Source organism: Fusarium redolens (assembly GCF_020744475.1).
Source record: "Fusarium redolens strain MPI-CAGE-AT-0023 chromosome Unknown BKA55scaffold_1, whole genome shotgun sequence".
Taxonomy (NCBI): domain Eukaryota; kingdom Fungi; phylum Ascomycota; class Sordariomycetes; order Hypocreales; family Nectriaceae; genus Fusarium; species Fusarium redolens.
In genome coordinates, this window is record NW_025763664.1 from 3,785,025 (window position 1) to 3,812,138 (window position 27,114).

The 27,114-nt window shown below is 48.2% G+C and overlaps 10 protein-coding genes and 1 non-coding gene across 11 annotated transcripts; 7 read left to right on the forward strand and 4 right to left on the reverse strand.

The window, feature by feature from the left end:
- Positions 1-317: 317 nt before the first annotated feature.
- On the forward strand, positions 318-1,910 carry BKA55DRAFT_497070 (uncharacterized protein; the record flags this gene model as incomplete). Its single annotated transcript, XM_046186431.1, has 1 exon — positions 318-1,910. The coding sequence occupies one exon, from the start codon at positions 318-320 to the stop codon at positions 1,908-1,910; it is 1,593 nt and encodes a 530-aa protein (XP_046056960.1).
- Positions 1,911-6,165: 4,255 nt separating this feature from the next.
- Positions 6,166-7,677, reverse strand: BKA55DRAFT_550850 (uncharacterized protein). The gene has a single exon (XM_046191310.1). The coding sequence runs from the start codon at positions 7,526-7,528 to the stop codon at positions 6,245-6,247; it is 1,284 nt and encodes a 427-aa protein (XP_046056961.1). The 5' UTR covers positions 7,529-7,677; the 3' UTR covers positions 6,166-6,244.
- A 244-nt stretch (positions 7,678-7,921) lies between these two features.
- BKA55DRAFT_683258 (uncharacterized protein) lies at positions 7,922-8,785 on the forward strand (the record flags this gene model as incomplete). Its single annotated transcript, XM_046198472.1, has 3 exons — positions 7,922-8,111; positions 8,170-8,327; positions 8,381-8,785. 3 exons carry the CDS (start codon positions 7,922-7,924, stop codon positions 8,783-8,785), a joined length of 753 nt encoding a protein of 250 aa, XP_046056962.1.
- A 3,816-nt stretch (positions 8,786-12,601) lies between these two features.
- On the forward strand, positions 12,602-14,167 carry BKA55DRAFT_683259 (ATP-NAD kinase-like domain-containing protein; the record flags this gene model as incomplete). Its single annotated transcript, XM_046198473.1, has 1 exon — positions 12,602-14,167. The coding sequence occupies one exon, from the start codon at positions 12,602-12,604 to the stop codon at positions 14,165-14,167; it is 1,566 nt and encodes a 521-aa protein (XP_046056963.1).
- A 1,024-nt stretch (positions 14,168-15,191) lies between these two features.
- BKA55DRAFT_683260 (uncharacterized protein) lies at positions 15,192-17,190 on the reverse strand (the record flags this gene model as incomplete). The annotated part of the gene is made up of 4 exons (XM_046198474.1): positions 15,192-16,161; positions 16,210-16,691; positions 16,804-16,915; positions 17,003-17,190. 4 exons carry the CDS (start codon positions 17,188-17,190, stop codon positions 15,192-15,194), a joined length of 1,752 nt encoding a protein of 583 aa, XP_046056964.1.
- Positions 17,191-18,446: 1,256 nt separating this feature from the next.
- On the forward strand, positions 18,447-19,593 carry BKA55DRAFT_550860 (uncharacterized protein). Its single transcript, XM_046191311.1, has one exon. It carries the CDS (start codon positions 18,716-18,718, stop codon positions 18,926-18,928), a length of 213 nt encoding a protein of 70 aa, XP_046056965.1. The 5' UTR covers positions 18,447-18,715; the 3' UTR covers positions 18,929-19,593.
- Positions 19,594-19,956: 363 nt separating this feature from the next.
- BKA55DRAFT_550864 (ras family-domain-containing protein) lies at positions 19,957-21,606 on the reverse strand. Its single transcript, XM_046191312.1, has 6 exons — positions 21,433-21,606; positions 21,187-21,310; positions 20,954-21,046; positions 20,749-20,902; positions 20,488-20,693; positions 19,957-20,428 (listed from the first exon to the last, which is right to left on the reverse strand). Exons 2-6 carry the CDS (start codon positions 21,247-21,249, stop codon positions 20,294-20,296), a joined length of 651 nt encoding a protein of 216 aa, XP_046056966.1. The 5' UTR covers positions 21,250-21,310; positions 21,433-21,606; the 3' UTR covers positions 19,957-20,293.
- Positions 21,607-22,230: 624 nt separating this feature from the next.
- BKA55DRAFT_550866 (uncharacterized protein) lies at positions 22,231-23,603 on the reverse strand. The gene is made up of 4 exons (XM_046191313.1): positions 23,243-23,603; positions 23,118-23,190; positions 22,734-23,068; positions 22,231-22,680 (listed from the first exon to the last, which is right to left on the reverse strand). The coding sequence occupies exons 1-4, from the start codon at positions 23,393-23,395 to the stop codon at positions 22,552-22,554; spliced, it is 690 nt and encodes a 229-aa protein (XP_046056967.1). The 5' UTR covers positions 23,396-23,603; the 3' UTR covers positions 22,231-22,551.
- An 87-nt stretch (positions 23,604-23,690) lies between these two features.
- Positions 23,691-25,522, forward strand: BKA55DRAFT_550871 (uncharacterized protein). Its single transcript, XM_046191314.1, has 4 exons — positions 23,691-23,884; positions 23,939-24,029; positions 24,079-25,231; positions 25,290-25,522. The coding sequence occupies exons 1-3, from the start codon at positions 23,781-23,783 to the stop codon at positions 25,219-25,221; spliced, it is 1,338 nt and encodes a 445-aa protein (XP_046056968.1). The 5' UTR covers positions 23,691-23,780; the 3' UTR covers positions 25,222-25,231; positions 25,290-25,522.
- Positions 25,523-25,688: 166 nt separating this feature from the next.
- On the forward strand, positions 25,689-25,760 carry BKA55DRAFT_t13. Its single transcript has one exon. It is a non-coding gene; the product is annotated as a tRNA-Asp (tRNA).
- A 333-nt stretch (positions 25,761-26,093) lies between these two features.
- BKA55DRAFT_683264 (histone acetyltransferase subunit NuA4-domain-containing protein) lies at positions 26,094-26,696 on the forward strand (the record flags this gene model as incomplete). Its single annotated transcript, XM_046198475.1, has 3 exons — positions 26,094-26,168; positions 26,225-26,419; positions 26,478-26,696. The coding sequence occupies 3 exons, from the start codon at positions 26,094-26,096 to the stop codon at positions 26,694-26,696; spliced, it is 489 nt and encodes a 162-aa protein (XP_046056969.1).
- Positions 26,697-27,114: the final 418 nt, after the last annotated feature.

The following is a 27,114-nucleotide window of genomic DNA, read 5'->3' on the forward strand; positions in this document are numbered from 1 at the left end:
AGTCTCGAACATCTAGCGCCATTCAGCTTCAATTCCAGTCTGAACTGTTTTGCCTTGTTCTCACAAAACACCAGTTTCCACCACGAGTGGCTCTGATTCACCTCAAAGGTCATTTTGGCTTACAACTCGCCTCTTCATTTCCTCCATTGATAGGCCTTCACTACATCAGATCTGGTACGTTGCAACCCAATTTTTTCCATTTCGTGCGCCTCTATGCACGAGGTGCGCTCAAGATTATCTTTCACTTCACTAACACAACTCGACCCAGGCATCCTGCGCAACGTTGACTTCACCTTTTCACTGACCAAAGGTTCAATATGGCCAATGGTTTCGGGAGCCTCGAGCGCTTCTTCGCCAAGAAGAAGACGCCAGCTGCCTCAACCGATTCAGTTGAGCCTACTTCTATTCCTCCAACAATACCTCAGTTTCCTTCACCTTCTTTTATTCGCCCCAAAACAAGTCGTATGGCGGCGCGAGAGGAAGTGAGGAAACAATCTGGGAATCGAGTTCCATCTCTAACAGCTCCCCTTTCTCCTCATCGAGTGGACTTAATGAACGCCCAAAGCCCTACGCGCTTCTCGGATTCCCATAAGTTACAGTATTCCCCTCTCAAGGCTTCTTTCATGCCCACACAAGACGAGTCCTTTTTAGACGACTTTGATGTTTATCAATTTCCGCGACCTCCAACTCGTCAGGGAGAAACATCTGCTTCTTCTACCTGTGATCCGAAATCATCCATGGAAGCCCCTAGTGAGCGCAGCCTTCCATTACGACCTTCGAGAAAGCCTGCTACCAGAACATCGCGGCTGGATACTCCCCCGTCCTCAGACCTGGAAGATGAGGGTGCCCGTAGCCCTCAATATTTCCGCGACAAGAAGCTTCCGGCATTACCTCCCCAGAAACCTCCGACACCAGACTCTTCACCAGAGCTTCGTCCAGTTCACATTGCTCAACTTAGAGCATCCAAGTCTATCGACTTTCTGAACAAGGCAGTTTGTAGGGACATCCGCCGCCATTTTGCCAAAACTCTGGATCAGAGGCCACTTCGAAAAGCTATCAGTCAGACTAGCCTAGAAGGCACAACAAACACGCTCTCCATCAGTAGCTCTACGCTCCGAGAACCAGACTTCAACGAGTTTTTCAACCTCAGTGATGATGACATTGCTGAGTCGGCTCCCGCAGATGCGGATGCAGTTGAGACATCAACATATGCCACTGCTCCTTCTGCCCCTGATTCTCCTCGTTCTTCCCTCCTGACACTCACCCCACCTTATGCGAGCAAGCCTGCAACTGCTGCAGCATTTGAGGCGGCTAGGATTGCCAACCGCTACAATTTCGATCTCGTTTACGTGGTCAATTTATGGACTGACCATGATCGAATTAATACTCAAAGTCCTACCAGCATGAACTCCCCAAGCAAGAAATTTGAGCCCTTGTCTGGTCGCCTCCTCGCTGCTTATGGACTGGAAAATGTTAACATGCCTTTCCAAATATCAACGACAGCTCATAGCAAGATTCTGAAGACTCCAGGATGGATCGAGTATCGAGCAAAGGAGGTCCGTAATGACGAATTTGCGCGAGGTTATGCTTGTGCTTTCTACACTGGCGACTACTCAAGAGGGGGGTCCGTCATCTCGAGAAACTCATCTTCTTCAACATGCTCTGTCCAATCTATGAACACTGACCGTGGAATCATTTTCGCGGCGTACCGAAAGCCGCGAGCTGACGGAAGCTTACTTGGAATCTCTTCTGGCCCTGCGGATCTTGTCAACGTTCATAAGGATGCGGAGGCGCTTGTGGAAATGCTCGTGGACATCCACGTGACGGACAGACTCCGAGAGCCTCAATCACGTTGCCATCAATCAGAAGAGACAGGTCCAATGCCATCACAGCGAGTTGGGCGTCTATAAGGCCAACAGCAGGACTCATACGTACAAAACCACATCACGACGAGATATGTTTACACGACTTCATTTCATTTGTCTTTGATGCGAGCAGGTCATGCTTCGCCACGATACTATTGCGGATTTTGCTTTTACTTGTTTGACTCAAGATACCACAACGGGCGGTCACCTGTCGATTTTCGTTATACGTTACGGTCATGAATGGGCGTCACGATTGATATTGCCAGGTCGTTTTTGTAGGCCGGCACAAATTTGAGGAATGCGGTTATGGAACTCAACGAAGGGCATGTTTATGCGCCTCAGATGAGGATCGGTAATAGTTTGTCATCTATAAGCCATTGATAGGCAATGTGTGGATGAGCTATACTTGATGCTTGATGCATCATGATCAGGGAAAGCAAAATGAGCAATGTTAAATCAACCAAACCTCACTATGATAATATAAATGAACAAGGATTCTTAATACCTCTCTTGCCCTCCAAGTCATTCTGCGTACTAGCGTCGAAGGTTCTCTCGGGAACATGAAGGCTATTTGAAACCACCTCAGCACTTCTTAGATTGTCACTTCTTATCACCCTGTTTATGCATGAAAGACACGGACGAGAGTGCCAGGACAAATGATAGTGAAGAACCATACATTGGCTATAGAATTTCGGGGTGCTCCAAAGAAGTTAATGAGGCTATAGAATATATCACGGATAGACAAAAAGAACATACGAAACGAGCCTGGAGGGACATCATGGGTGGGATAGGGGAGACTCGTATCATGCCCATCAAGAGTAATATCCATTATCAGCCAATCCAACCGCAGTGAAAGGTGACCCCGTGATATGTTTTTGGACAGTTACCTCTACTATATTACCTAAACTAAAGCATTGATGCAGCCTCCGAAAACAGGGGACGTCCACTCCACTCATTAACAGCCCGGTGGCTGAAGAGATCGCAAAATCTTCAGGTTACCATTCTTATCCTCTACCCTCTTCATCGTCAAAGGAGAGAACACTCGCTTCAACCCCAATTACTGAAAGGGGCTCTTGCACATGTGAAGAAATATATGTATATATATATTCAATTCTTCGTTCACGTACTTCTCCTCATCCAAAGAGCCCCGGACAACTCAAGAAGGGGGCGGGGAGCCTCCAAGAGCAGCTTCGCACATAGGTGACTGGCGGTGGTAGGCGTTCAATAGTAGGTCAGCTCAAGACTTGTTGGATGAGTATTTGCAACATAAACACCAACTGTCACCAGAATAGGGGAACTCTTTAAGCTCTCTGGCAATTATGTAACTCTCCAAAGTCTCAGGTACGAAAAACAGGAGCAATGAGTGACCAGCTTGCAAGCCTCCAGGGCCATCTTCGTCGTATGTTAATTCTACTAATTCGAAGTCTTGGAATTACGAGGAGCTATGTATCAAGTGCGGCCCGTTACCTTGATGTTAACTTTCCAGATCGGTCTTTGTTATTGTGGCATACAGAGTCGAGTGACACCGCCTTCAGAACGAGGGTGACTGCTGGGAGCCCCCGAGCAGTCATTGACGTGCACTGCCATGCAGTATTGCAGCCACTTATTTGGGTCATAGAGATTCTTATTAGAGAAGTGTCAAAACTTTTTCATCACATATTCCAATCGCTTAATCGGCTTCTTGAAAGACAGGAGAGATTTTAAGAAGATTTATACGCCATGTGATTTGGGTTATATGTAGTTAAATAGCTACGAGCCTTTTCTCCCCCCTATTGTTCTTCGGTTCTCCTTGTTCTAACTCTCTTCTCCTTCCACTTTTCCCTTTCAAACATCTGCTGCGGCCTGCCAACCAAGAGAGGGCAGTATCAATACTGTTGGCCACGGAGCAGTGCCTTACTATAGCTGTCACTAACTGCCGAGCCTTTTCTTTCTTGAAAGTCCCGACACTCAATAACCTCATCAGTATCAACGCCCCTCATTGTCACGACCATGCCATACGTTTGGAATCCCAAGGCTCTGGAGAAGCTTGGTGCCAAGTCTTGGGACGAGGTCGAAGAGAAGGCCAACCGGAAGCTTGCCAAGATCGAGAAGCGGCATCGGCGAAAGTTACAGAAAAAGGCTGCGATTGCGATTAGTATCCGTATAAAAAGCTAGGCTCGTCAGGAGGATGTGTCTGTCTTTCGCTAATTTCTGAGTTACTAACTTACCACCAGCCTCTGGGTTACTGGACTGAATATCCCGAGATTGATGACGGAATCAGTTCCATCGAGTCGGATTTCAACGGAGGGGTTGGATAAGAACGTAAGACCCCTATCCCTTGTGTTTGTGACAGTTCACTTATTCGTTTCTAGAACAAGAAGGCGAAGAGTGGTAAAGCCTCAGATACCCTCCAGCAGATGGATGGACGAGACGAGACGAATCTGAGAAGGATGAAGGCGACGTCCAGCCTGAGTGTCAGGGGGCTGGCGATTCCGGGGATGGCCTCGACAAGGTGTCCCGCGTAAAGGGGGATGAGGAAACGAAAGAAGACCAGGCCACTGACCCTGAGGCCAAGCGAGCATGAGATGTGAAGAAGTGAGCGGCATTTGCGGAGCTGCCATAGGGGTTTTCGAGAACTTCTTCAATCGACGATGAATTTCGGTGGAACTGAGGATGAATCACCAGAACTAGATGGCCTTCATCTAGCATCCGTTTAGAATGATTTTAAAATCAATTCTACCCATCAAGTGAGCGCATCATCTGAAATCAACTATGACAGTTTATGTTATAGACAGGTCTTGGACAAGCTGGAGCCAAATGAGTAAGCTTATTATTTCCCTAGGCAATTGTCAGATTCCGAGTCACTCTATGGAGACAAATAATTTCTTAGTAAGTACGTCCTATATTCAGAGCCTCTCTCAAGACGCAACTCAACTTGTAGTAGCTAGGTAGTTTCGTATATGGCTGGAGTAGTTTATCCAGAGTGCTCCTAGGTGGGGGGTTATAGCGGCCAAACCGTAACATCTTGAATCTGTTAAGTGTCAGTGATGTTATGTTGGTAGGGAATTCTAATCGTCTATCTTCCTTCTGTACGTCTCTCTTGTCTCCTGGTGAAAACAGAGTGTCGAATAATACAGCATCCACGAACACGTACTGTCACCGGGCTTTGGTCACGATAAGGGTTATGACTGCCTCTCGGAGATATATCTGTGCTGATGTTCTTATTCCGAGGGAAAAAAAAACATTTAGCACAACAGAAGAATATCACCACAATGTTCACCAAATGATACTTTCAAATGTTTTCTTTTTCTCAAATGACTGCGGCCTGTTTCAACTACGGCCGTGATCTCATTTTCTCCCTCCAAATCGGACGCCCTGAGCTGGGAACATGTCAGCCATATTTCCCAGAGATTATTTGGGGACCGTTTCTGGGGTTTCGAGTTTCCCTTCATCAGAATGCTGACTTTGTCGCTCTCGCTAAGTGGACGAAGATCAATATTAATCATCCTGCTGCCACCCTTCAGGGAACCAGAAGACCCAACACCTTTGCATCAGGGAGCGGAAATAAAGTATTTAAAGAGCCTGTTAAGCTTACCCTAAATCATCATAAGTTACCATGGGTTGTCATAAGCTATCCTGAGATCCAAGTATATTTATTAGTTAGGACCTAAATTATCCTAGAATTATTTCAGGTTTCATCTGTTAAACGTCGTAGGTTCTCTGACGTCCCTTGGCTATGTCTGTTCCTTGGCCTTGAAAGCTTCTTTAGAGTGACTCGCGAGTGTTGCTTTCATTATAGGTGGCCGGAGTATAAGCTGCGTCGATCTGACCGTCAACGATGGCCCCAGGCTTGGATTGGACATCTGGAACAACGTACTTAGTAACAGATTCCAAAGTACTGTTGATAAAATTGGAAGCCTAACCAGCTTGGTTGCTCCTGTTGCTTTCCATTCCCCATCGTGTCGGAATCGGTGAGTGGTCCATCTTCAAGCTCAGCTTCAACTTGAGGAACTTGTCCATGATCTCGAGGTTCCCCCCTCTCAAAGCAGTTCTTTCACACTGGTAGCCTGGTCTAGGTAGTTTGACCACTTCGTGTGCACGATGGAGTACGGCCAACATCTCTCAATAGGGTAAGTTGAATAAATCTGAGATTTTGAATGTAACAGAAGTTGTATCTCACGAGTCCTCGTTGGTTATCTCACTACTCCGTACGGATCAATCGTTGTGACAAACTTTGAAGCCCAGAGCTGGAGGGGCCAGCAAGGACATGAGCGGCAACGCTATTTAAGTCACCATTCATCATTAGCATAAGCAATATAAAGTGTCACCAAGGCTCAATGAAAGGTATAAGTCTACAGTATAGTGAGTCTGTATTGATCATTGATTTGGTGGCGGCAACATTAGTCGAAGGGGATTCTTCGCAGTCCCTGATCACCACCCCTCTTTTTCATCTCCTGAGCAGCAGCGATACTGCTTGGAACCTTGATACCACAGCAGTCACCCCAACCTGTGCCATCATGTGCTTTTCCAGTGTGGTCATGGCCCTCGTGTGGGTCATGTTCGGCATTCTCGTCTTCCCCAGCACCTGTATCTTCGCTCATGCCATCTGCTGCTGGCACCAGAGACCCAAAGAGGAAATGCTGCATGACAGGTAGCTTACCCAAGACTTCAGCGACGAACATGCGACGCATGCCACCATCAATCTTTGTCCATGATCTCGCTGATGAGATATCGTCAAGCATGGGACTGTGCCATCTCAGACCCTTCACGGTCTTTGTGCTGTTCACAAAGCTGACCTGGCCAAGATACATATAGTCGTGTCCAAACTCTTCAAGTGTTAGGTCTTGATGGATAGCTCTTGGGGTAATGTATGGGTGGTGCAAAAGCTGTGTGGCACCGAAAAGAAAAGGGAGAAATTGGTAATCATCAAGACCCCAAACTCCATGTGATCCCGCAGGTTCAAGGTAATAGGTCATCTGGATGACACGCATCACCTCAAGGTAGCGCACGAATACACGGAGGACGAGGGGTTTGAAGTCGGATTGCTTTAACAAACCCAGCTGGTAAAGGCAAAGGAGCCAAATCATGAAGTTCAACTCGTGACCAGATCCATAGTCGATTCGGTTTCCGTTGCCAAAAGACTGGCAGAAGTATGTAGAGAGCTCGTCGATAGCCCCTTCGTCTTGGACGCCGATCTCTCGATGCCAGGCTGCACTGTTGCTTTGCGCAAGCTCGAGAAGGCCGCGGAACGCCTTGTTACCAAATCTCGATCCACCTTGTTCATTTGGAGGTGATTTAGCTACCAGCTGTTCCGTCTCATCGAGGATATGTAGTATGCCCTTGAGAGGGCTGCTCAGGTCGGCCTCTCGAACCGCAGAGTTGGGAGTGCCGACCACAGACCCCGCTAACCCAAATACCCAGGCCGTAATGAGCTTATATGTTGGTGAAGACAAGAAGATATCATGATCCTTCTTTGACAAGATTCTTCGCGACGGTGTCTTGAAAGTCCAGTCAGACGTATCGGGTGGCGTTGGTAAGGCGGGTGTTTCGGGAATGGGAGTAGGGTTGGAGGCAGCTGAGCGTCGCTTTCGAGGTTCGAGCTTTGGAAGTCGGTCTTTAAGATTTGGTATCGATAATGGTTCGCCTTGTGATGGTGCGGGTTGAGCAGAAGCTTGAGAGTCCATATTGTGACAGTTGATTTATTATTGATAGGTAGATGTAGATGTAGAATAGAGGTTCATTGAGTGTATCGTGAAGGCTGCATGTCATGAGTTGTGGACCCATGATTGGCAGCCACCTCTGCGGGTAGCTTCTAGACTGCCCCACTATCAAGAAATCCATAACTTCGATATTGAGCCAACAAACTCATAGAAACTCTGGGGAACTCACTCTTTTGCTAAATCCTGTGAATTCATTTTCCTTCCTCTGAGTTACCTCGCTTGAACCACACTTTGAGAATCCAACCTTGTATACTCCCACCGCTTCATTGCCCTCGTCCCGTGCGCTACGCTGAGCTAAACTCCAAAAACCCAAGAAATTTTCCAGCCTTACACGACTAAATCATCCCAACACCAACAATGGCTCCTTTAGCTGAACCTGCAGCAGAGCTGTCACATCTCGCCAAGGCTGATGGCTCTGCGACGTTTTCATACAGGGGATATGCCGTGATAGCCGCTGTCAATGGTCCTGTAGAAGCCCAGAGACGAGATGAGAATGCCTTCGAGGCTCTGGTGGACGTCATTGTTCGTCCTGCCGCTGGCGTTGGAGGTGAGATCCCCGACATCCCTTGTCACAGAATAACATTTTCTTATGCATGTTGCAACAGGTACCCGCGAGAGACAGCTTGAGTCAATCATGCAGGCAGCGATTAGGCAACTTATCCCTGTGAGAGACTATCCTCGGTGTGTGATTCAGATCACTCTTCAGGTTGCGGAGACACCTGAGAATGCCTATGTCAACGCAAAACTGGTTCAAGCACAGTTGGTAAGCTTCAATGTCAAACTTTAGTGGTGTCGATAAGCTAATGCTCGTTGCAGAATCTCCCAATCATTCCTGCACTTCTTCACTCTGCCATCCTAGGACTTCTCAGCGCTGCCATCCCTCTGAAGAGTATTGGCGCAGCGACTCTTCTCGCTATCCCAGAAGAGGAGGGCAAGGATATCATCGTCGACCCAAGCGCTGTGGATATTGATCATGCTAAGTCGGTACACGTTCTCGGTTTCACTTCTCATGATGAGTTGCTCTTATCGGAGAGCGAGGGCACCTTCACTCCCGCGGAATGGACCAATGTTCTTCAGCTTGGACAACGTATATGCTGCGAGCACCAACAGGCTGGTTTCGATACAACCATGTCCGGCGATGGCATGGAGTCAAAAAGCATGAGACAGTTCATCCGCTCTGTCATGGAAGCGAAGGTGGCGGAGGATCTCTACTGGAAATGATACACCAAACCAAGTGCATGATATCCCGCGCTCGGTATTTCCAACATGCATCTCCCGCCAAGATGATAATCAAACTCTCGTCTAGGCGCCCAGCCACGGCTGGCTTACCAACCTGATCAATCTCAGCGTCAGCACGTGGCGAAGGCTTACCGCATTTTGAGGCCAACCTCAATCCTGAGAAAGAGGGTCAAACCCTCAACGATCAAAACGGTTATTAAAACCGCCAAGCATAGTTGGCAGAGTCTCGGGACTTTGTGATCCGGGCTGCTATCGGGTAAGCTCTGGATATAGCGGCTCCTCAGTGGACAAGTTCCTGGTTCTGGTGTTTCACCACGGCATCAGAAATTGTATGGGCGGTCTCAGGCCGATTTGGGGGTCGAATTTGTTTACAAAGGATCAAAGATACCATTGAATTTTACAACATTTTTGAGTTCACACATTTTCGCGATCGTATTTTACGGCAGCTGGTTGGTTATCGTAACTTGATACTGTAAGATGTGATGCGCTTTTACGTTCTCTAACAGGGGGTTGACAAACACTGGGGTTTGCATTGAGATGACAACTGTCCAGTCATGTGTGACATTTCCTTGCAGTTACCTAACATGGTGTTTAGCAATGTTTTCGATTGCATGCCTAGATCTCTGAGTGCTCGCCCAAAGCTCAGTTGAAGTTGAGAAGCTGAGACGAATTGCCACGCCTTTGCCCCACGATGTTACATTGGTTATTGCCATCAAGATTTCACCGACATGTTTGGTAAACAACCTGTTACCTTGCTTGGCGCCATGAATACTGATACTTGGTGTCACAATCGCTAAAGGTTTATCACAACTAAGGTTACAACGAGTAAGCCCAGGGCCCGAGGTCGACGATCTACAGAAGAAAGTTTCAAGGACCAGAAAGTGGGCATCGAGATGATGAAGATTGCAGAGTTTATGCCAAACTCTTGTGAAATACATGATCTGCATCGTCGTTGGATCAAGAACGATTAAGCCACTACAGCCACAGAGGAAGCATTGGGCGCTACTGAGACCATGAATCAACAGACTGGGGATATCTGCAACGACCCTGAACGGTTGAACCGTTGAAAAGCCAATGCCCACTTGACAACTGTTAGGTCCGTTTTCTACGCACGGTTATAACAGAAACGTATAAGTGGTTGAGTTGAGCCGCGGCAATAGACCCATTGGTTGAGGATCCATAGAACATTAACAACTATATGATATGATTTTGATAACTTATTAACACTAATTAAGGGATACTATTTCTTGTTTCTCCTGCCTTGTTGACACTAGCAAAGTACTTGCTAATTCGCCTAGCCTATAACCACATAGTTGGGTCCCTGTATAGAGACTGCAACATGGTTTCTAATCGACGTCTCAACAGGCGCTAGACGAGGAAAATATTTTGTGACGAGGAGTTCTAGGCTCAGAAAGGGGTTACCAGGGTCGATCCTCCAGTCGAAGGGGCTGGACTATCCACGACGGGAGCCTTTCCTTTCCCAAAGCTGGGACCCCGGAGCTAAAACACAGGGGATAGAGGGAGGTTTTGTAACTCGCGATATTCGAAAACACAAGCAAGGAAAAAGAAGGCAGAGTATTAAAGCCCAGCTAGAGCACACAGCAAATTCTTGGGTTCGGTAGCCGGTCTCAACACTCTCTTTCGAGCACTTATATTTTGTTCTTTTTTTACATTGATTGTAATCACGCGTTCGCCCGACAAGACTCTGTGAGTCTCGTGCAAAATCGCCCACTTTATTTTCATCTTCGCCTCTCGCTTACGGCCTCTTTTTCCATTCCTTCGCTTGACGACAGCTGTTGGTCACCAATATTCTTGTCTTGGTCGCTTGCTGCGTCTCTGTCTTCTTTGTCACAACCTCCCATTGGCGCCAAGTAACTTAATCTGTTGGTTCTCATACTCCTTTTTGAGGGCTGAATCTGTTCGACAACCTATCTTCTTCGCTGGTCGTTGAAAACTTACATCACATATTTGTGGCTTGCAGCTTTGGACTGGCGGCCGCGTAGTGTTGTGTTACATCTGCACTGCAGCCAAAAGAGATCCCCCGAATCCTTGTCTTGCTTCTTTTCTTTGTGTGGCTCTTCGCTGTTTCTTCCCGAAATTCCGGTTGCACTTTGTGGGTTGAAAGAAGGTTCTTTTCCCAGCTTGAATCTTGATTCAACTGCCGCCGTGACGTTGAATTTGAGCAACATATAAAGTCGGCAGCCGAACACTGCAGAACCAACAAGATCAACCAACACCAACGACCAACAGCCTCAGGATCTAGTCTAACCAGTCTCTTGGTGCTTGATCCCAGCTGCTCACATCACCCACGTGCATCGTGTGTTGCTGCGACTAAAGATTCTTATCACAAGCACCACCAATAGCGGCGTGTCCCTCCCGCTCGGCTCGGCTCTTGCGTCTTGAGAAGCTATCGACATCCCTGGCGCATCTCCGTGAGTGGGTGTCTCATCCCCGCAACAGACTGGGGTTCTTGACGAGATTTGACAACGGTCAGAAAGATAGCTCGTCACGGGAGTTTCGGATATCACTTTTCGATTTCTCGACTTTTCGATTCCCAAGAGTGGGCTGCTACCGTTTTCCTAATTGGATATTCTACAGCTTGCCGCACTGCATCGAGGCGAGATTGTTGGACGAGAGTCTATTAATATCCTCGATATTCAGGGAAAACGGTGACTGATTGATTCAGTACATCAACCGCTCTGCAAGCACATCCTTGTATTCCATTCGGGGGATCACAGGGAAGCGAGGTAACAAGAGACTTGCACTGCGACGTCATCTGTATCTTGCTTGTCAGACAGCCCCTGGAGGGTTCACTCCTTGTGTGCAGCGCAACTGGAAGTGAGATTCGATCGTCGGAACGTGGTCGGTACTGTACCTGATACGGATACAAGTACGGCATTGCATTGGCATTCACACTTATCAACTCCGAAGCTTTTCTCCGCTTGTCTCCGCGGCCCGCTCACCTGTGTCGGAATTCCCATCGGGGAAGCTCATTGCTTATCGCCGCCAGAGCTCGTCAAAACTCACTTATCAGTGAACAAGTCTGCTTGAACAAAAGTCGGGTGAATTAGTCAAGTATTGTGTGGGAAAGCACACGATAAAAAACAAAGACAACGAGAGACATCGCGTGCTCGTTACATTGGAACCCCATCTAATTTTGGGATTTTATCCTATTTAGGGTCCTGGTCTAACAGCCCAAGTCCAACACATCCCGTCCCCCATCTGTTCCACGTTACAGATAACTTACAGGGCCTCGTCCACCAATTCCTTTGCCCCCTCCCCTCCAAGTCCCCCACCAGCAACGGAAATATGACAGGCGTACTCTCTCCCACGGCTCTCCACCCAGCTCTTGGCAGCCCCCGAGACAACGGGTATTGCTTGTCTCCTGCTCGCTCTTCTCATTCACCTGTCCTTAAGAGGAGCACATTCGCCAACACAAGTTCAAGCTCGGACACTGTTCAGACCACACAATTAGAAGTTGATCAGTCAAGTGTGTTCTCAACATTGTCCCCATCTCCTTTGTCGTTGTCAGTCTCGGATCGTTTAAAACCTCAAACTCTCCTGGAAGATTGTGGGTCCTCCACTTTGTCATCTGCCCCAAAAGATACAACTTCATCAAGCTCGCCCTCTTTACAATCTTCCACTTCACCATTGCCCTCGTCAACCCCAGATCACCCAGCTTCGTCTTGTTCAGCTCAGAAAGGCGCACTTCGGTCTAATTCTGGCCCGAGGGCTTTGGCTTCGGTGATCCGACACAACAAACCCGACGCTTTGTCACTCGCACTCCCACACACAAACATGCCTTCTCTTCGCGAGACAGAACCTTCAGAGTCTAATCCTCAATCAGCCTCTTCGGCTGGCCCTCTACCTGGCTTCACGAGTGTGTCCAAAAACTCTACTGCTGCCACGCCTTCGCAAAGCCTAACTGATGCCCTCAATGACCTCGCCAAGTCTCGCTTGACCACAGGCGCCGTTAACACGCCCAACACTGCCCGGACTTACACCTCCACCTCCAGCAATGACACAACTTCATCTGATATGGCCGCTACCGTTCTCGCCTCAACTTTGCAGTCGCCATGCTTTTACCACCAGCGATTCGCTGATGCTGTCGACATCGGCAAGGTTCTCGAGGAAATCAAGAATGATGTTTCCATGTCACATTCGCGTCTTGTCGCGACTGCAACTGGTGTTCGAGAAGTTTCCAAGCAGCTTCAGCGCCGTCCTATCAAGCGCGCAGTTCGCAACATCATGATTGTCACCAAAGCACGCGACAATCAGCTCGTCTACCTTACTCGCGAGCTTGCCGGGTGGCTTCTGCGAACTCCACGCTATGGCTCCGACCTCGGCGTGAATGTCTACGTCGATGCTAAGCTTCGAAACTCACGACGTTTCGACTCATCTGGTCTCCTTGCCGAGAACCCCCGCTTCCAGCACATGCTCAAGTACTGGACACCTGATCTGTGCTGGAGTCAACCTGAGAAGTTCGATCTTGTCTTGACTCTTGGCGGCGATGGTACCGTCCTCTTCACCTCATGGCTCTTCCAGCGCATCGTACCTCCTGTGCTCTCATTCAGTCTTGGAAGTCTAGGTTTCATGACGACATTTGAGTTTGAGAAGTACAAAGAACATCTCAACAGAGTCATGGGCGATGATGGTATGAAGATTAACCTCCGCATGCGCTTCACGTGTACTGTTCACCGCAGCAATCGTGGAGCTGGTGCTTTGGACGCACCCAAGCTCGAGGAACCGGAGCAATTCGAAGTTCTTAACGAACTCGTCATCGATCGTGGTCCTTCCCCCTATGTGTCCAACCTGGAGCTGTATGGTGATGATGAACTCCTCACTGTGGTACAAGCCGATGGTTGCATCTTCTCCACCCCAACTGGCTCTACAGCATATTCTCTATCTGCCGGTGGCGCACTTGTTCACCCTGATATTCCCGCCATCCTTCTTACACCCATCTGCCCTCATACCCTATCATTCCGACCCATGGTTCTTTCTGATACCATGGCTCTCCGAGTTGTTGTTCCTCGCAATTCGCGAGCCACTGCCTATTGCGCTTTTGATGGCAAGGGTCGGCTCGAGCTTCGACAAGGTGACCACGTCACAATCACAGCCTCTCAGTACCCCTTCCCTACCGTGACACGCACCGATACAGAGTGGTTTGACAGCGTGAGCCGTACTCTTCGCTGGAACGTTAGAGCTTCCGCTCAGAAGCCTTTCGATGCCGACACAGGAGATAATTGCAACGACGACGATGATATCGGTTGGGACATTGACACCGACAGCGCATGCTACGCAAGTGAAGATGGGAGTGTTAGTGCCAGCCCCATCCGTCGACAGATGAGCCTTCTGGGTATGTGAGGAAGTCCATGGCATCAGCGGCATTGGATAGGAGCTGGTTTTAGGCATGGTGTTGGTGGCGTTATAATTATTGTCTGTCTTTTCAGATTACCTGGATATGATGATAGATCAGTTTTTCTTCATTTTGATACAAGCGGAATGGCAAAGTGCGGTTTTGGAATTATAGCGGGAAATATTTAGACATTTAGATGTAAGACAGATTACGGTCTCGTCAAGACAATACACACGATATGTGGCCACACAACCCAAGAGCAGCATGCCCGCCAAGTGATAATCGTAACCTCTTGAAAGCTCACCATCTAGTGGCTCCTCAACTTCGAAGCAACAAAAGAATGATATTTTATGACTGGCGTGATACGGACTTCTATGGTGCCTCGAAGAGTGATAGAAGAAATAGCTGGATTTTCTAGAGTGTTTAAGAGGTTAATGATAACTTTGTATAAGAGTGTTACTTATAGATTTATTGTGTAAGTTTAACTTCTTGTGTCAATTCTACTAAGTCTGCTTTACTTACATTCTTCAGGTTAACAATGGCTGGCCCCCGCCATTTTCTTCTGTTGCGTCGGGTTGTGCCCAAGTACTATCGCTGTATTATTCCATGTTGGCCATCATTGAACATTCCATTTCAAGTGGTACACTAAGTCTTTTGTTGATGATCTTGCGAGACAGTCTCTTATTGTTAATTCTTCTTCCATCCAGGAAGCCAAGTTACTGGCTCCGCCCTCCATCACATCAAGTAACGGTATGTGAATGCGAAGATATTTACAAGCACAAATTCCAGGCGCCGAACCCAAACCCAAACCCAAAAACCCGTGTCGCTACTGAATCAGGACTTTACCGAACATCGTACAGCTGTAAGCATCGAGAACCAGACTCGTGTGAGCCATGCAAGAAAGTGCTTCCTTATCTACCGCTGAAGAGGAAACCACAATAGACAACATAGGCAGTATAAAAGTCATTTCGCTGTTTCCCCGTGTTCCATTCCCCAAGATCTACAGATATAGCTTTTCCTTTTATCCTTCCTTTACCTCCAAGCTCCTTGGCTGAGAGAAAGAAGACCTGCCACGCAGTCCATATCGGGCTTTTTACTAGGACTGATTGAACCTCGAACCATGTCTTGTTCCCTGGAAGACAGAACTGGTTTCATCCTATCCTGGAAAATCTCCAATCCTTCTTTGACGATGGAACGTGGGCGCGTGGGCGCCATGTTTGCGCGGTTTGCGAGCAGGTTTGGGCTCTTTTGCTCCTGAAGGGCTCGGCCAACTCGTCGAGGGTTGTCGCCAACATGTTTGGGGGCAGGCGGCAGAGGTCGACGGTGATCAGGATCCGGCGAACTGGTCTCCTCGTCAGGGGTCAAGTTCTCCTTATCCGAGTCACCACCTGTCGGAGAGACCAACATTGAAACCTTCACCTTGCCATGCTCCCTGTCAGCTTTTTCCCTTTCGTCCAAGTCCGCGTCGAGTCGTGAAATACTTGACCCAGTAGGATCCAGCTTAACCTTCTTTGCCTGATGAGGTCGTTGGGGCCTCGTCATGGGAGCGTTGCGTTTAGCGTTGCTTGGTTGGAGAATCCCGCTCGTGGAACGAAGAATGTTGATAGCTGCAGCCGCCGATCCGTTCGACTCGTACTCGGCCTGCGCTGTCAGCTCATCACGGTTCTCAGCGTCCGCACATTTTTCCCAGGCATGCACATCACGAGACCGACCTCGCACAAGATTAGGAGGCAAACTGCTAGTGAGTTCCGACAAGGGAGGGAGAGTAACAGCGCTGCTACTACGTTGTAATCCTCGTTGTAGACCACGCTGTCGCTCTTCAGGCAAGTATGGCGTTGTGGAGGACGGTCGAGGGGGCATTTCACGTGAAGGAGAGCCTTGGTTTGAGACTAACTCTGCCTTTCCGTCTAAGGATGTAGAAAGGTGAACCTTGGGCTGGCTTTGGGAGAGAGGGGTGGCAATGACACGATCAGAAGCGCATGACGGAGGGAATGTATCAAGTCTACTTTGATTAGTGAAGTCACATCGAGTATAATCGTATGCGGCATACCTGAATGAATCGTCACCGCTGCGGGTAAAAGCAGCTGGCGTAGAGAAGGAATTGGCCCCGGCATTCCACCGGTTGGACAGGTAGCCAACATTACTAGATATGGAGCTTGACAAAGAATGGGACACATCTCGAGCTTCGTGTGGGAGAGCAGGGTCGGTGCGGTTGGGAGTAGCGTCGGAATAGTAGCGAAAACTGTCATGACCAAGGGTGATTGGAGTGCTATTCACAAGATCTGAATGATATCGTGGCATGGAAGGTGTCCGGTCAAAATGTCGAGGGGGCACAGAGATGGGTTCTCCAAACCGAGATATAGTACGCTCGGAGACTGGAAATGGACGTTCGGGTTTGCTTGGAGTTGTAGTGTGTATAATTGGGTCGAAAGTTGAAGGATGCATGATTCCATGATGGAGAGCGGCAACTTCTCCCGGTGACAAAGGGCGAGATTTCCTGCGGTCATTCTGCCTTCGATTTTGAAACCAGATCTGGAGGAGATGATGTTAGTTTGGTGTTTTCAAATCCCATGAGAAAACGCGTCGTAGGTCGCCATGTCAAAGTCAAGATCTAATATCAAATACAACGTTGTCAATGCCATACCTGGACTTCCTTCTCACTTAAAGACACGCGCTGAACAATGTCCAGGCGCGCTTGTTTGTCGGGTTTAGGGTTACTACTGTACGCCTCTTCCAGAACCATTTTGTCTTTCGCCCTGCACAACGCCATCGATTCGAAATTAGCTCAATCCTACCAATACATCGATGCAGCCAGAATTGAAATTTGAGGTAGATCAACATACGTTGTTCTTTTCCTTTTTCCCTTAGGATGCTTCTCCGAATCAGTTGTAGACACGGCTGAATTGGTTGACGCATCGGCGAGAGGAGGGAGACTCTGGGGCGTGACAGCGATGTCATGAAAACGCGGGGCCGGGGGAGCGTGTTTGTCGGGCGTAGCGGCGAAAGAAGGGGATTCGGTAGGGTCGGCCATGATTGCGGGAGAGAGGAGGGTGATGGAGATGGCCTTATTGAAGATTCAGACGCATTACTGCCTGGTCAAAGACGCCTGAGTCGTGTTCTGGAGAAGAATCAAACACAATCGGGAGATATTAATTCAGAGTCAAGCTTGCAGGATGGGAGCGAAGTCAAAGCTGATGGTTTGGAAGCTTTCTGAGATAATGATGAAGATGACGAGTGAAGAAGAGAAAGAGGGAAAAACGAGGTTGTCTTGATGTTGGCAGACGTGCTTCTAAAACGAGGCGGCCCGCCTAGGATGAAAGTCGTCCCTTCGTACCTAGGCCCTTGGGTGGAGTCCCCTCTGTACTGTGTAAGGAAACCTTGACAATCCCCATTTGTCTTGGAGGCTTTTGGCGCTTGTGCCTCCGCGTAAACCTTGTATAGTAAACGCGCACCCCTGTCAGTTTTCATGTATTTACGTATCTATCCATCCGCGTGTGGCACCTGAGATGCTAACAGCTGGCGGCCACCTGCACCATACATGGATGAAAACCCCAGCAATAACAAAACCAACCTCCCCTACCGACCTTTTTAGATCTACATTACGTTCTTTGAGATTAGCTTTCCTGCCTTGTCTTTTTTGATAGCCCAGTTTTCGAAAAACGCGGTATATCATGAGCGTGTCTCACCGTGTCTTGATTATTTAAGCTTTTCATATAAAATGTCTTATTCCATATACATGAATGTTTATCGGCCAGATACGAGAAAATCTGACTCGTCCCCTTACGTACCTAGGTAGTCTGGATGCGAAGCACTGTTTTCCCCTTTCCTTTTGCACCACCCCGCAACAACATAAAAAAACGCGCGCCATAGGGCAATCACAACGCGTGAATTGCTAGGCATAACTATTTTTATTTTTTTTGTCCTGTTCGAAGAGAAGGGTAGAACATATAAGCAATGCAAGCAAGTTCGGTCTTGGGGGGGGTTTTTTCTTCTTTTTTTTTCAACAACCTTTCACTGACTGATATGCAGCTAGTCATCCCGTTGCATAGATTATGCATGCGGATGCATTTGAACATCAGTTGGATAAATGTTTCCGATTGCATTTGAGTCGTCTTGTGGCCGACGTAAAAGAGACAAAACAACATAGTCTCATCAATCTTTCTCCATTCCCTTGTTTCTCAGTTACCATCATCCTGCCCCACGTAGTCAATTAACAAGTGGTATTAGCGATCCTGGGGACCATCTCGTGGTCAATTGACACCCCTGTTTCATTAAGTGGCTGCATGCGCCAGCACGCAGGGGTGTCATGCCCGCCATCCATCCTTTTTAAATAGGAACTTAACCTAAATAAACAAACACACTGCCAAGCTTAATCTCAAGCTCATTCTTCCATCAGCTGGATCCTTGCAATTGCTGCTCATGATATAACCTCTTAAATCACCCGCGTTCCATCATCGATTATCGAAATTGGAGATCTTCAAAGTCACCCTTTTTTGTGATATCGATTACTTCGCTTCCACGCCCAGTCTCTCGTATAACGGCCAGGAACTAGAGCTATGGATCCATTCACGGCTCCAATGTTTTGTATTGTTTTGATGGGTCCTCTAAACGCGTCTCACATCCAGGCCTGCATCAACAAAAAAAACACAACAGCTGAGCATATATATGCCAGTATTGAGACGCGCTTTGGAAAGCTTGCAAGGATGTCGTACGAATTTCAACTTGGTCTTGGATTTAGATTCCTCCTTTGCATCGAGGGTTCAAGTTAGTATCACATAAGTATTGCAAGACTTGAATCACACATTCATCAAGGTTCTCTCTCTATTATTACATTTTATTCCACGAGCTATGTCACGATTTTAACGGCCGACTAGTAAGGTCCTTTTGAGTTAGAGTTCTACCGGCGTTTATTGTGTTATCAATCTGATCTCACGAATCAGCATTCGCAGAGAGTTGCCTTGGTGTCATTGGCCAGTTCATTCAGATCTACTTCTGTGCTACCTTACTTATACCACGAAATTTCACGTTCCCTATGTGCCGATGTCGACGGCGAATTGATTACATCTCCACATAGAGCATTCAAGAAACATTAGGCTTGTTCATTCGTTGTAGAAAAGAAATAGGGTACCTATCCATTGTGTCGTGATCCTTAGGTACCGACTATTAAGCTCAGCTCTCTGAGCATATTCGAGGAAATATCCCCACAAGAGGCAACAATGTTTGGTGGGATCTTCTCAAGTTGGGCAACGAATATTGTCCTTGGCATGACGTCTCTTGTTGTATTTCAGAATAAATTATGGCTCGATAATGAAAGTCCATCCCTCTTTCGGACTCACTACGAGCACAAGGAATTCTCATGTTAAGGATTCCGAGGCTCGGGAACGTTTACTTAAATCATCGAGCAGTGTATAATTCTGCCCACGTTTCGCTAAAGGTTACTGCGAGATTCTACGGCCAGAGGCCGGCAGGTTAAGCCAGTAGGAATTGTCAAATCAAGGATGGTAATTGAGCTCCCATAAGTTGGTTACCCCAGTACCAGATTAGTATGATGAGGAAGGCTGAGTAACACAGCGGCCCCCGTACAAACGAAGAGTTGTAGGTTAACAATTCCGACAACTGAGGTCACACATCTGTATGTATACTAACCTCATCGTCACATGAGTGTCGGTGTTGGTAGTACCTAGACTTCAATTTAAGTACCCTCAAGCCCGCCCTTCACGATGAATTGCTCGGAACTGATCCTCCGCTTTGAACTATGTCTTGCATCTCTCTGTAATCACTTTATGCACAATAGCACGGTGAATTCCATCAAAGGGCCAATGTTCATTGTCTTAGCCAAGCCACGCAAACTTGGCCCTGTTCGTTGTTTTTGGTGGAGGAAGTCTAGCTAAACTAAATAAGACACTGCTCTTTGCAGTGGTACCGTCCCTTGAGCCCCAAAGAAAGGCATGACGGCCTGTCTTTTGTGCCGCCCCATAATCACGCTACTGTAAACTCCAGGACTTTCGTCCTGTATCTCATAAATGGTCGTTTCGGCTGCCTATGTGCCATCCTCAAATACTGCCCATGCATCGTTCCTTGGATGTTTGGCAGCATCCTCCTCAACAAAAGTATTCCGTAACCACACGAGTCATTTACAGATCGTCGTCGGAAAGCTCACCAGGCAGAGGCATGGCGGCGGCCTCGTCCATCTCCTTGCGGTACTCCTCCAGGAGCTTCTCATCGACCTGGGCAGTGGGGGGAGCCAGAGCGGGAGCAGCAACGAACTCCTATCGTATCTGATTAGCAGGTGGATTCAATTGTCAGAAATCGTGAGATATGATCTTACAAGCTGAGGGTTTCCGACAAGCTTGCGGGCGAGCCAGAGGAAAGGCTTCTCGAAGTTGTAGTTGGACTTGGCAGAGATGTCGTAGTACTGGAGGTTCTTCTTGCGGTGGAAAGTGATGGTCTTGGCCTTGACCTTGCGCTCCTTCACATCGACCTTGTTACCGCAGAGAACGATGGGGATGTTCTCGCAAACTCGGACAAGATCACCTGGAATGATTGTTAATTGCGGGTTTGATGATATCATGGGCGGCGGTGGACTCACGGTGCCAGTTGGGGACGTTCTTGTAAGTAATGCGGGAGGTAACATCGAACATGATGATACCGCACTGGCCGTTGATGTAGTAACCATCACGGAGACCACCAAACTTCTCCTGACCGGCGGTATCCCAGACATCGAACTGAATCTGACCGAAGTTCTGTGATGGATTAGTGCCCCGCATAGATCAACGTGGGGTCGCGAGACTTACGGTGGTGAAGCCAAGAGGGTGAACCTCGACACCGAGGGTGGCCATGTACTTCTTCTCGAATTCACCAGTCAAGTGACGCTTGACGAAGGTGGTCTATCGCACATGATGGTTAGTCGACGTTGATGCGTGAAGGGGATCGCTTCATATTTTTCGAGATTCGACTTGGTGGAGTAAGGCTCGATGGTCGTTGATAACATCGCGAAAGAAATATTGCGTCATAGGATCCTACACACCTTTCCGGTACCACCGTCACCGACAAGCACGAGCTTGAAGGTAGGAGTCTGCTGCTCAGCCATCTTGATGGTTGTGTCTGTGGTGTTGTAGCGACAGATGCGAGGGATGTAAACAAGCGGGGTGCTGAGAGGCGTGAGTTAGCTTCTGTTGGGCGGTCGGCAACAGCGTAAGAGGGTCGATCGAATGGGTAGGGAATGAGATGGACGTCGGTGCGAAGCGATGCTGAGGGAAGGGATCCTAAATACCTGAAAAACCGTTGTTGACAATGTGGGTATACCCAAGATTGATTGACAAACTTTCAAGGTCGACCTGATGTTGAAGGCGGCGGGGGACTTTGGGCAGGGAAGGACCTCAAGCGAAAAATTCAGTCGCCCCTACCTACCTTGGAGTGGATAGGCTGCACGTGACACCCGCCCATTCAGTGCCTCCAGCCTGCTGCGAGTGATCCACCTTATGGCTTCCATTACCAGCCATCACCGTCACCGCCTTGGAAGAATTCTGTGTTGTTATTGGGCACTGCCCAACCGATTTGGTTTTCTACGTCTTCTTGTTCGCTGGCCCGATCCGTGCTGGCCTGCCTAGTGGTGCCTTGCTTGTTCGTCATTTTTCTTTGAGGTGATCCAAATGCTTGTCAGTCAGGCCTTGATCCATGCTTGCACTCCGATATCATGGATCGGGTGAGCTGGCAGGCTGGCTATTCTTTGCATCAAATACGCTTTAGTCAGCATTTCCAGGCGCACTCTAGGCATCTTTAGGTACCAATTCGTGCTGAGTATCACGAGCTTGTATTGGTCGTTTTTGCTCTTTCTGCTAGCTTTTTGCTTGATCAATACTCAGGCTGTGATTAAAGAACCTTTTCGTCATCTGACAAGCAACTTTCCATGTATCTGTTGGCCATCTCTTATCATGAGGCCATATACGGATTTCATGAGAGTGCCCAGCACATGTCTTAACTGTTTTCTAGACTAACAATCATGCTTTGTCATTGCTTCTATGTTGGCACCAATGAATATGTATCTTATAAAGTACTTTTATTGACATATTGTTAAATGACGATATACTTGTAGCATAGGTGAACAGTGAGGTTGCCTTCAACAGTTACATTATATCTCAACTTATGCCTGCCTCCCTGTCTTACCAAGCTAGGCATCCTCTGATTCCAGTCGACTGATAATCTAGCGCCTGATACTGAAGGGTCATTAAATGTTAAATGTAAAGCACATCAGTAACCGGATATGGGCCGATGAAACACAGGTCCCCTGGTGGATAAATTATCTAATGATCAGTGAAACTGATCATTTACTTCGTCTGGAGTAATTGGACATAGGCTCTCTAGTTTATCATGACTTCCGCGACTACTCGACTTATAGAGGCAAGATGTGGCAGCCCAATAATCCTCGCCCACCCCAGTCCTTTCTTGGAGTCAAGGTCAGTCGCAGCTCTTGCCGCTCGGCCACACCATCTGGCCTCGACACTTTGATGAAAACGTTGTTCTAATGCATTATTAACTGGCGGCTGTCGTGGACAGTATCGGAACCACACTCACCCCTTCGTTACCCTGGACACACTCGGCCACCTTCCTGAGGTTGTCGTGATTGGCTTGGTTGACATAACCAAAGTTCCGAATTTCGTCTCCCGGCTTCAGGCCAGCAGTTTCTGCTGGACTTCCTGCAGCTACGGTGTTTACCTTGGCAAAAGGGAGGTCTAGAGGTGTAGAAACTGAGTCTGGCAAGATGCGTTGTGAGTTACTCGAGCTTGCAACTGGCGCAGGTTCATTCTCATCAAGACTCGCAAAATGCTCATGGAGGAATTTCTCTATCCATGTCATGAGAGAGGTATAATCATTCCGCAGTCGAATGATACGAGCTCGTGTAGTCCGGACTGTCACGCTGTTAGTGGTCGAATCTTTAACCTGAATATCGTGAAGTACTTTGAGCAACATCAATGTCCGCTCGAGGAAAGCCATCATTTGTCAGGAGAGAAGTGTTCATATCAACACCATGCTATAATTGTGTTAGAGAATTGTACACGTTATTTTGTAAAGTTCGCAAATACCGAATCAAGCACCCCTCCTAAAGCCTTGAGTTCGGCCTCAATATCGTCCTTCTTTCGTTGCAACTCTGCAAAGCTTAGATGCCCCGCATCACCATTTGTGACAGGAGCAGTCGTTTCCCCTGAGGGCACAGTCGGTGCGTGTAGATTTTCCATTGTTGGAACGGAGACACAGACAAATGAGGGTTTTTTTTGAGATGGGGAGCTTCAAATGTTGTCGGCAAAAAAGGTTGAATGTGAAGACGTCTTTGTCCCAGGCTGCGATGGGTGACGCCGCTTAGACGGAGCTTTCAGGACTCTTCAGTGCACATCCTCCCCATAACAAAAGAAGTCCGGGGGACCTGTTTGGTGGTGTGCGTGTGACAGTGAGACAGTTGGAGCGCTCAATATAAAAAAAATGGTCCGTGCACATGCACCACCCGGATTCTGCATGAGACTCTGAGCTTGTGCTGGCGACGTCACTTTTCTTCCCTAGCAACTTTTTCTCAACAACGCGTCTCTAGATACTACGATATTAGATTGCCATTGCGACTTCTCCAATATGGCCACTGGGGTAGATGCGCGACTCTTGAAGTCGACCAGATTCCCCCCCGAGTTTAGCCAGAAGGTTGATATGCAAAAGGTTAATTTGCAAGTCATGAAGAAGTGAGTGATCTGATTGCCAGCCTCGTGTTACAACGTGCTAACTCCTCCCTTCAGATGGATCGCCAGCAAAATTTCCGATATCCTGGGTAGCGAAGATGACGTGGTCATTGAACTTGTCTTCAATCTCATCGAAGGACCGCGATACGTATGTTCACCGGCCCCTGACTAGTCCAGAATGCTGATAGGTACAATAGCCAGATATCAAGTCACTTCAAATACAACTGACGGGTTTTCTTGACAAGGACACGGCTGTGTTCTGCAAAGACCTGTGGAAATTATTGCTGAGTGCCCAAAGCAGTCCCCAAGGCGTCCCCAAGGAGCTCCTTGAGGCCAAGAAGCTGGAGCTTATTCAAGAGAAGGTATGCCAACCCCTAATCCTGTGCAGTTCCATATCTGACCATTTTATCCAGATCGAGGCAGACCGCGCCGCAGAAACTGCTAAACAGAGACGAGACGACTGGGATCGCCGTGACCGCGAAGTAGCCGACCTGAAAGACCGCGACCGCCGCGACCGGGCTGCTGCTCGTGGAGATACCTGGCAAGGGCGCCGAGGTGACCGTGATTTTGAAAACCGGGGTAGAGGGGGCTTTAGAAGGGGAGGTCGCCGATCAAGATCGCCCGGCCCTCGCTCCCGTGATACTAGGGAATCATATGGGCGTGATAGTTACGTTCCACGAGGAAGACGTGGTGGTGGACGCGCTGACCAAGGCCGACGAAAATCACCTCCTCGATCACGTTCGGAATCGGCCTCGTCCAGGCCGAGCTCAAGGAGTCGTAGCGCCTCCCGAAGTACTGAACAATCGAACCAACGACGAAGGCCTGCGTCTCCTGGGGGGCAAGCTGACAGACGCAAGAGATCGCGATCACCCAGAGGAGATACATACCGGGGTCGGGCAAACAAACGTACTGAGAGAGATCGGCCAGCTCGTCTATCTCGATCTTTGTCTTCGGAACGAAATTCTCCCGCACCAAAGCGCAGACGTTACTCTTCATCAAGGAGTCGTTCTGTAACTCGTCGCAGGCGCCCGGCTAGAAGCATCTCTTCATCGCGACCCGAACGAACATCAGACTCTCATAGTAGAAGTCGAAGTCGCAGTTATAGTCGCAGTCGCAGCCGTTCCAGCAGCGCGTCACCGGACCGCAGGACCAAAAGACGGCCGAATCATGGACGTGGTGGCCAGCAGCCCTCTAGGAAGAGAGATTCGCCTAAGGGCAGACGGCGAAATAGTTCTTCAGCTTCTTCGCGATCAAGGCTTCGAGAAAAGTCAGCTGATGTTTTTGAAGATGAATCTCGTGCCCCGCCGACCAAGCCCGAGGCAGAGGTAACGGCCAAATGAAGTATCTGAGGTCAGTTGGCCATAGTATCCTGAATCGGCACAGCCACTGACTTGCTTTGTTCACTAAGATTTGACCTTGCTCCTTGCAACGCTTGCGCCATGAAGGAGAGGATGAGAATTATCGAGGTCGTCTTCTTTTGGGGAAATCGAAGCTAACAATTTCTTGAAGCCCTTTTTGAGCCATTTGCATAACAATAATTTGCAATTACTGACTTTACGGCGTTGGAAAGCAGGGGCGTATAGAAAACCTTTCTTTGTAGGATAATGAGAGGATCAAGAACACACATAACTATCAAATTGATGCTTCTATCAAGATCCGGCACCTATGATCAGCACGTGAAGGCGTTCGGACTGTAACGATACTGCAAACAGGAGAGCGGGACCCTTCCGAATCCCATCTCAGAGATATAACCTGGGTATCGAGCTCCACCACCACAGAACTCACTACACCAGGTTCAACCTGGCGATCTTCCGTAGTATAGTGGTCAGTATGCAAGCTTGTCACGCTTGAGACCCGGGTTCAATTCCCGGCGGGAGAGTTCCAGCCACCTGCGATACGCAGGACTTCATTTTTGCTTCAGTTTCTTGTTCATGGTCGTTGTTGTGCAGCCTGGTATTCTCCAAAACCTTGATTTAACCGAGACACATAAGCGTCTAACGCGGCTCCCCGCGCTTCCTTCCAAGGGCCCCGCTTTATCCAATCGCAACCTAACTTGGATTCTTGTTGATCAAACGCGACCATTCATCATCTCATCTGATGTGGACATCTATCGACTATTGAATCACAATAACGCCGATCCATCGAGACGACAACGTGCATGGCTGAGAGGAAGCAATCAAACGGAGCTGCAGCTGGTACTGGACAAGTGACGATGTCCGAGTACAAGAAAGCGCAAGCCCGGGTTCGGGATTTGGTTGAAAAGCGCAGAATGCTAGAGAAACGCTTGGTGCGCATATGCCATTGAGTGTAAATTGTATTGAAATTGGGCTGAGATTTTCATAGACACAAGTTGAAGACAGCATCTCCCAGAAGGAGACTGCATACCTCGACAGCACACCAAGCGGCAACATCATCACCGGTTTCGACAACTACATGAAGGGCATGAGTGGCGCGGCAGCGCAGCGACGAAAGGCTGGCCCGATGGAACAGAACAGAGTCTTTTCGCGATCGTCGATCTCGTACCGACCGAACAATCTGGTATGGATGAATATCAGTTACAGGATTACACGCGCTATGCTAATCATGCTTTTCGCAGGAGGGTATCACACCCGGGTCAGGAGGCTCGACGCCAGCTGGCGCGACACCATTATCCGCCGCATTTAGAGATGGACCCTCGAATCACCCGACACCGACATCTGTGACTGCGGTTAAGAACGCAAGCAAGTCGAAGAAGAAAACGGTTGAGCACGAGGACAGCGAAAACGATACTTCGACGAGCAAGAAAAGAACGAATTTTGGAGCGCAGCGCAAGTAGCGTATTTATAAAGATGTACTTACTCATGAGGTTGGGCGTTTAATAGGGAATGGATTTAATGGTAGGGTAAGGATGGCGTTAGGATTGATATGATAGATTGCCCCTGAAGCAGAAGGTGGCTTGGGACAGGCTATGGTAGGTCCCTGTTAGAAGTAGTACGAGAAGATGTCATTTATAAGGTTATTAGCCATTTTGGACCCTTCGAGATATCAGAAAACTCAGGACTTTGAGTCAAAGAGCCAACTAAGTTTATCTCCGAGTATCCTAAAATATCCTTAAATTACCTATCTAAATATTTTTATTACGTAGGATTAAACATCAGGCTTTCTGCCATCCTCTAGGTAAGTGAGGATCCAATTGCTTGGTGTCAGATCACGCATAAAACTCACACTGGTTCTCCCGTTACTAGGAATTGGCT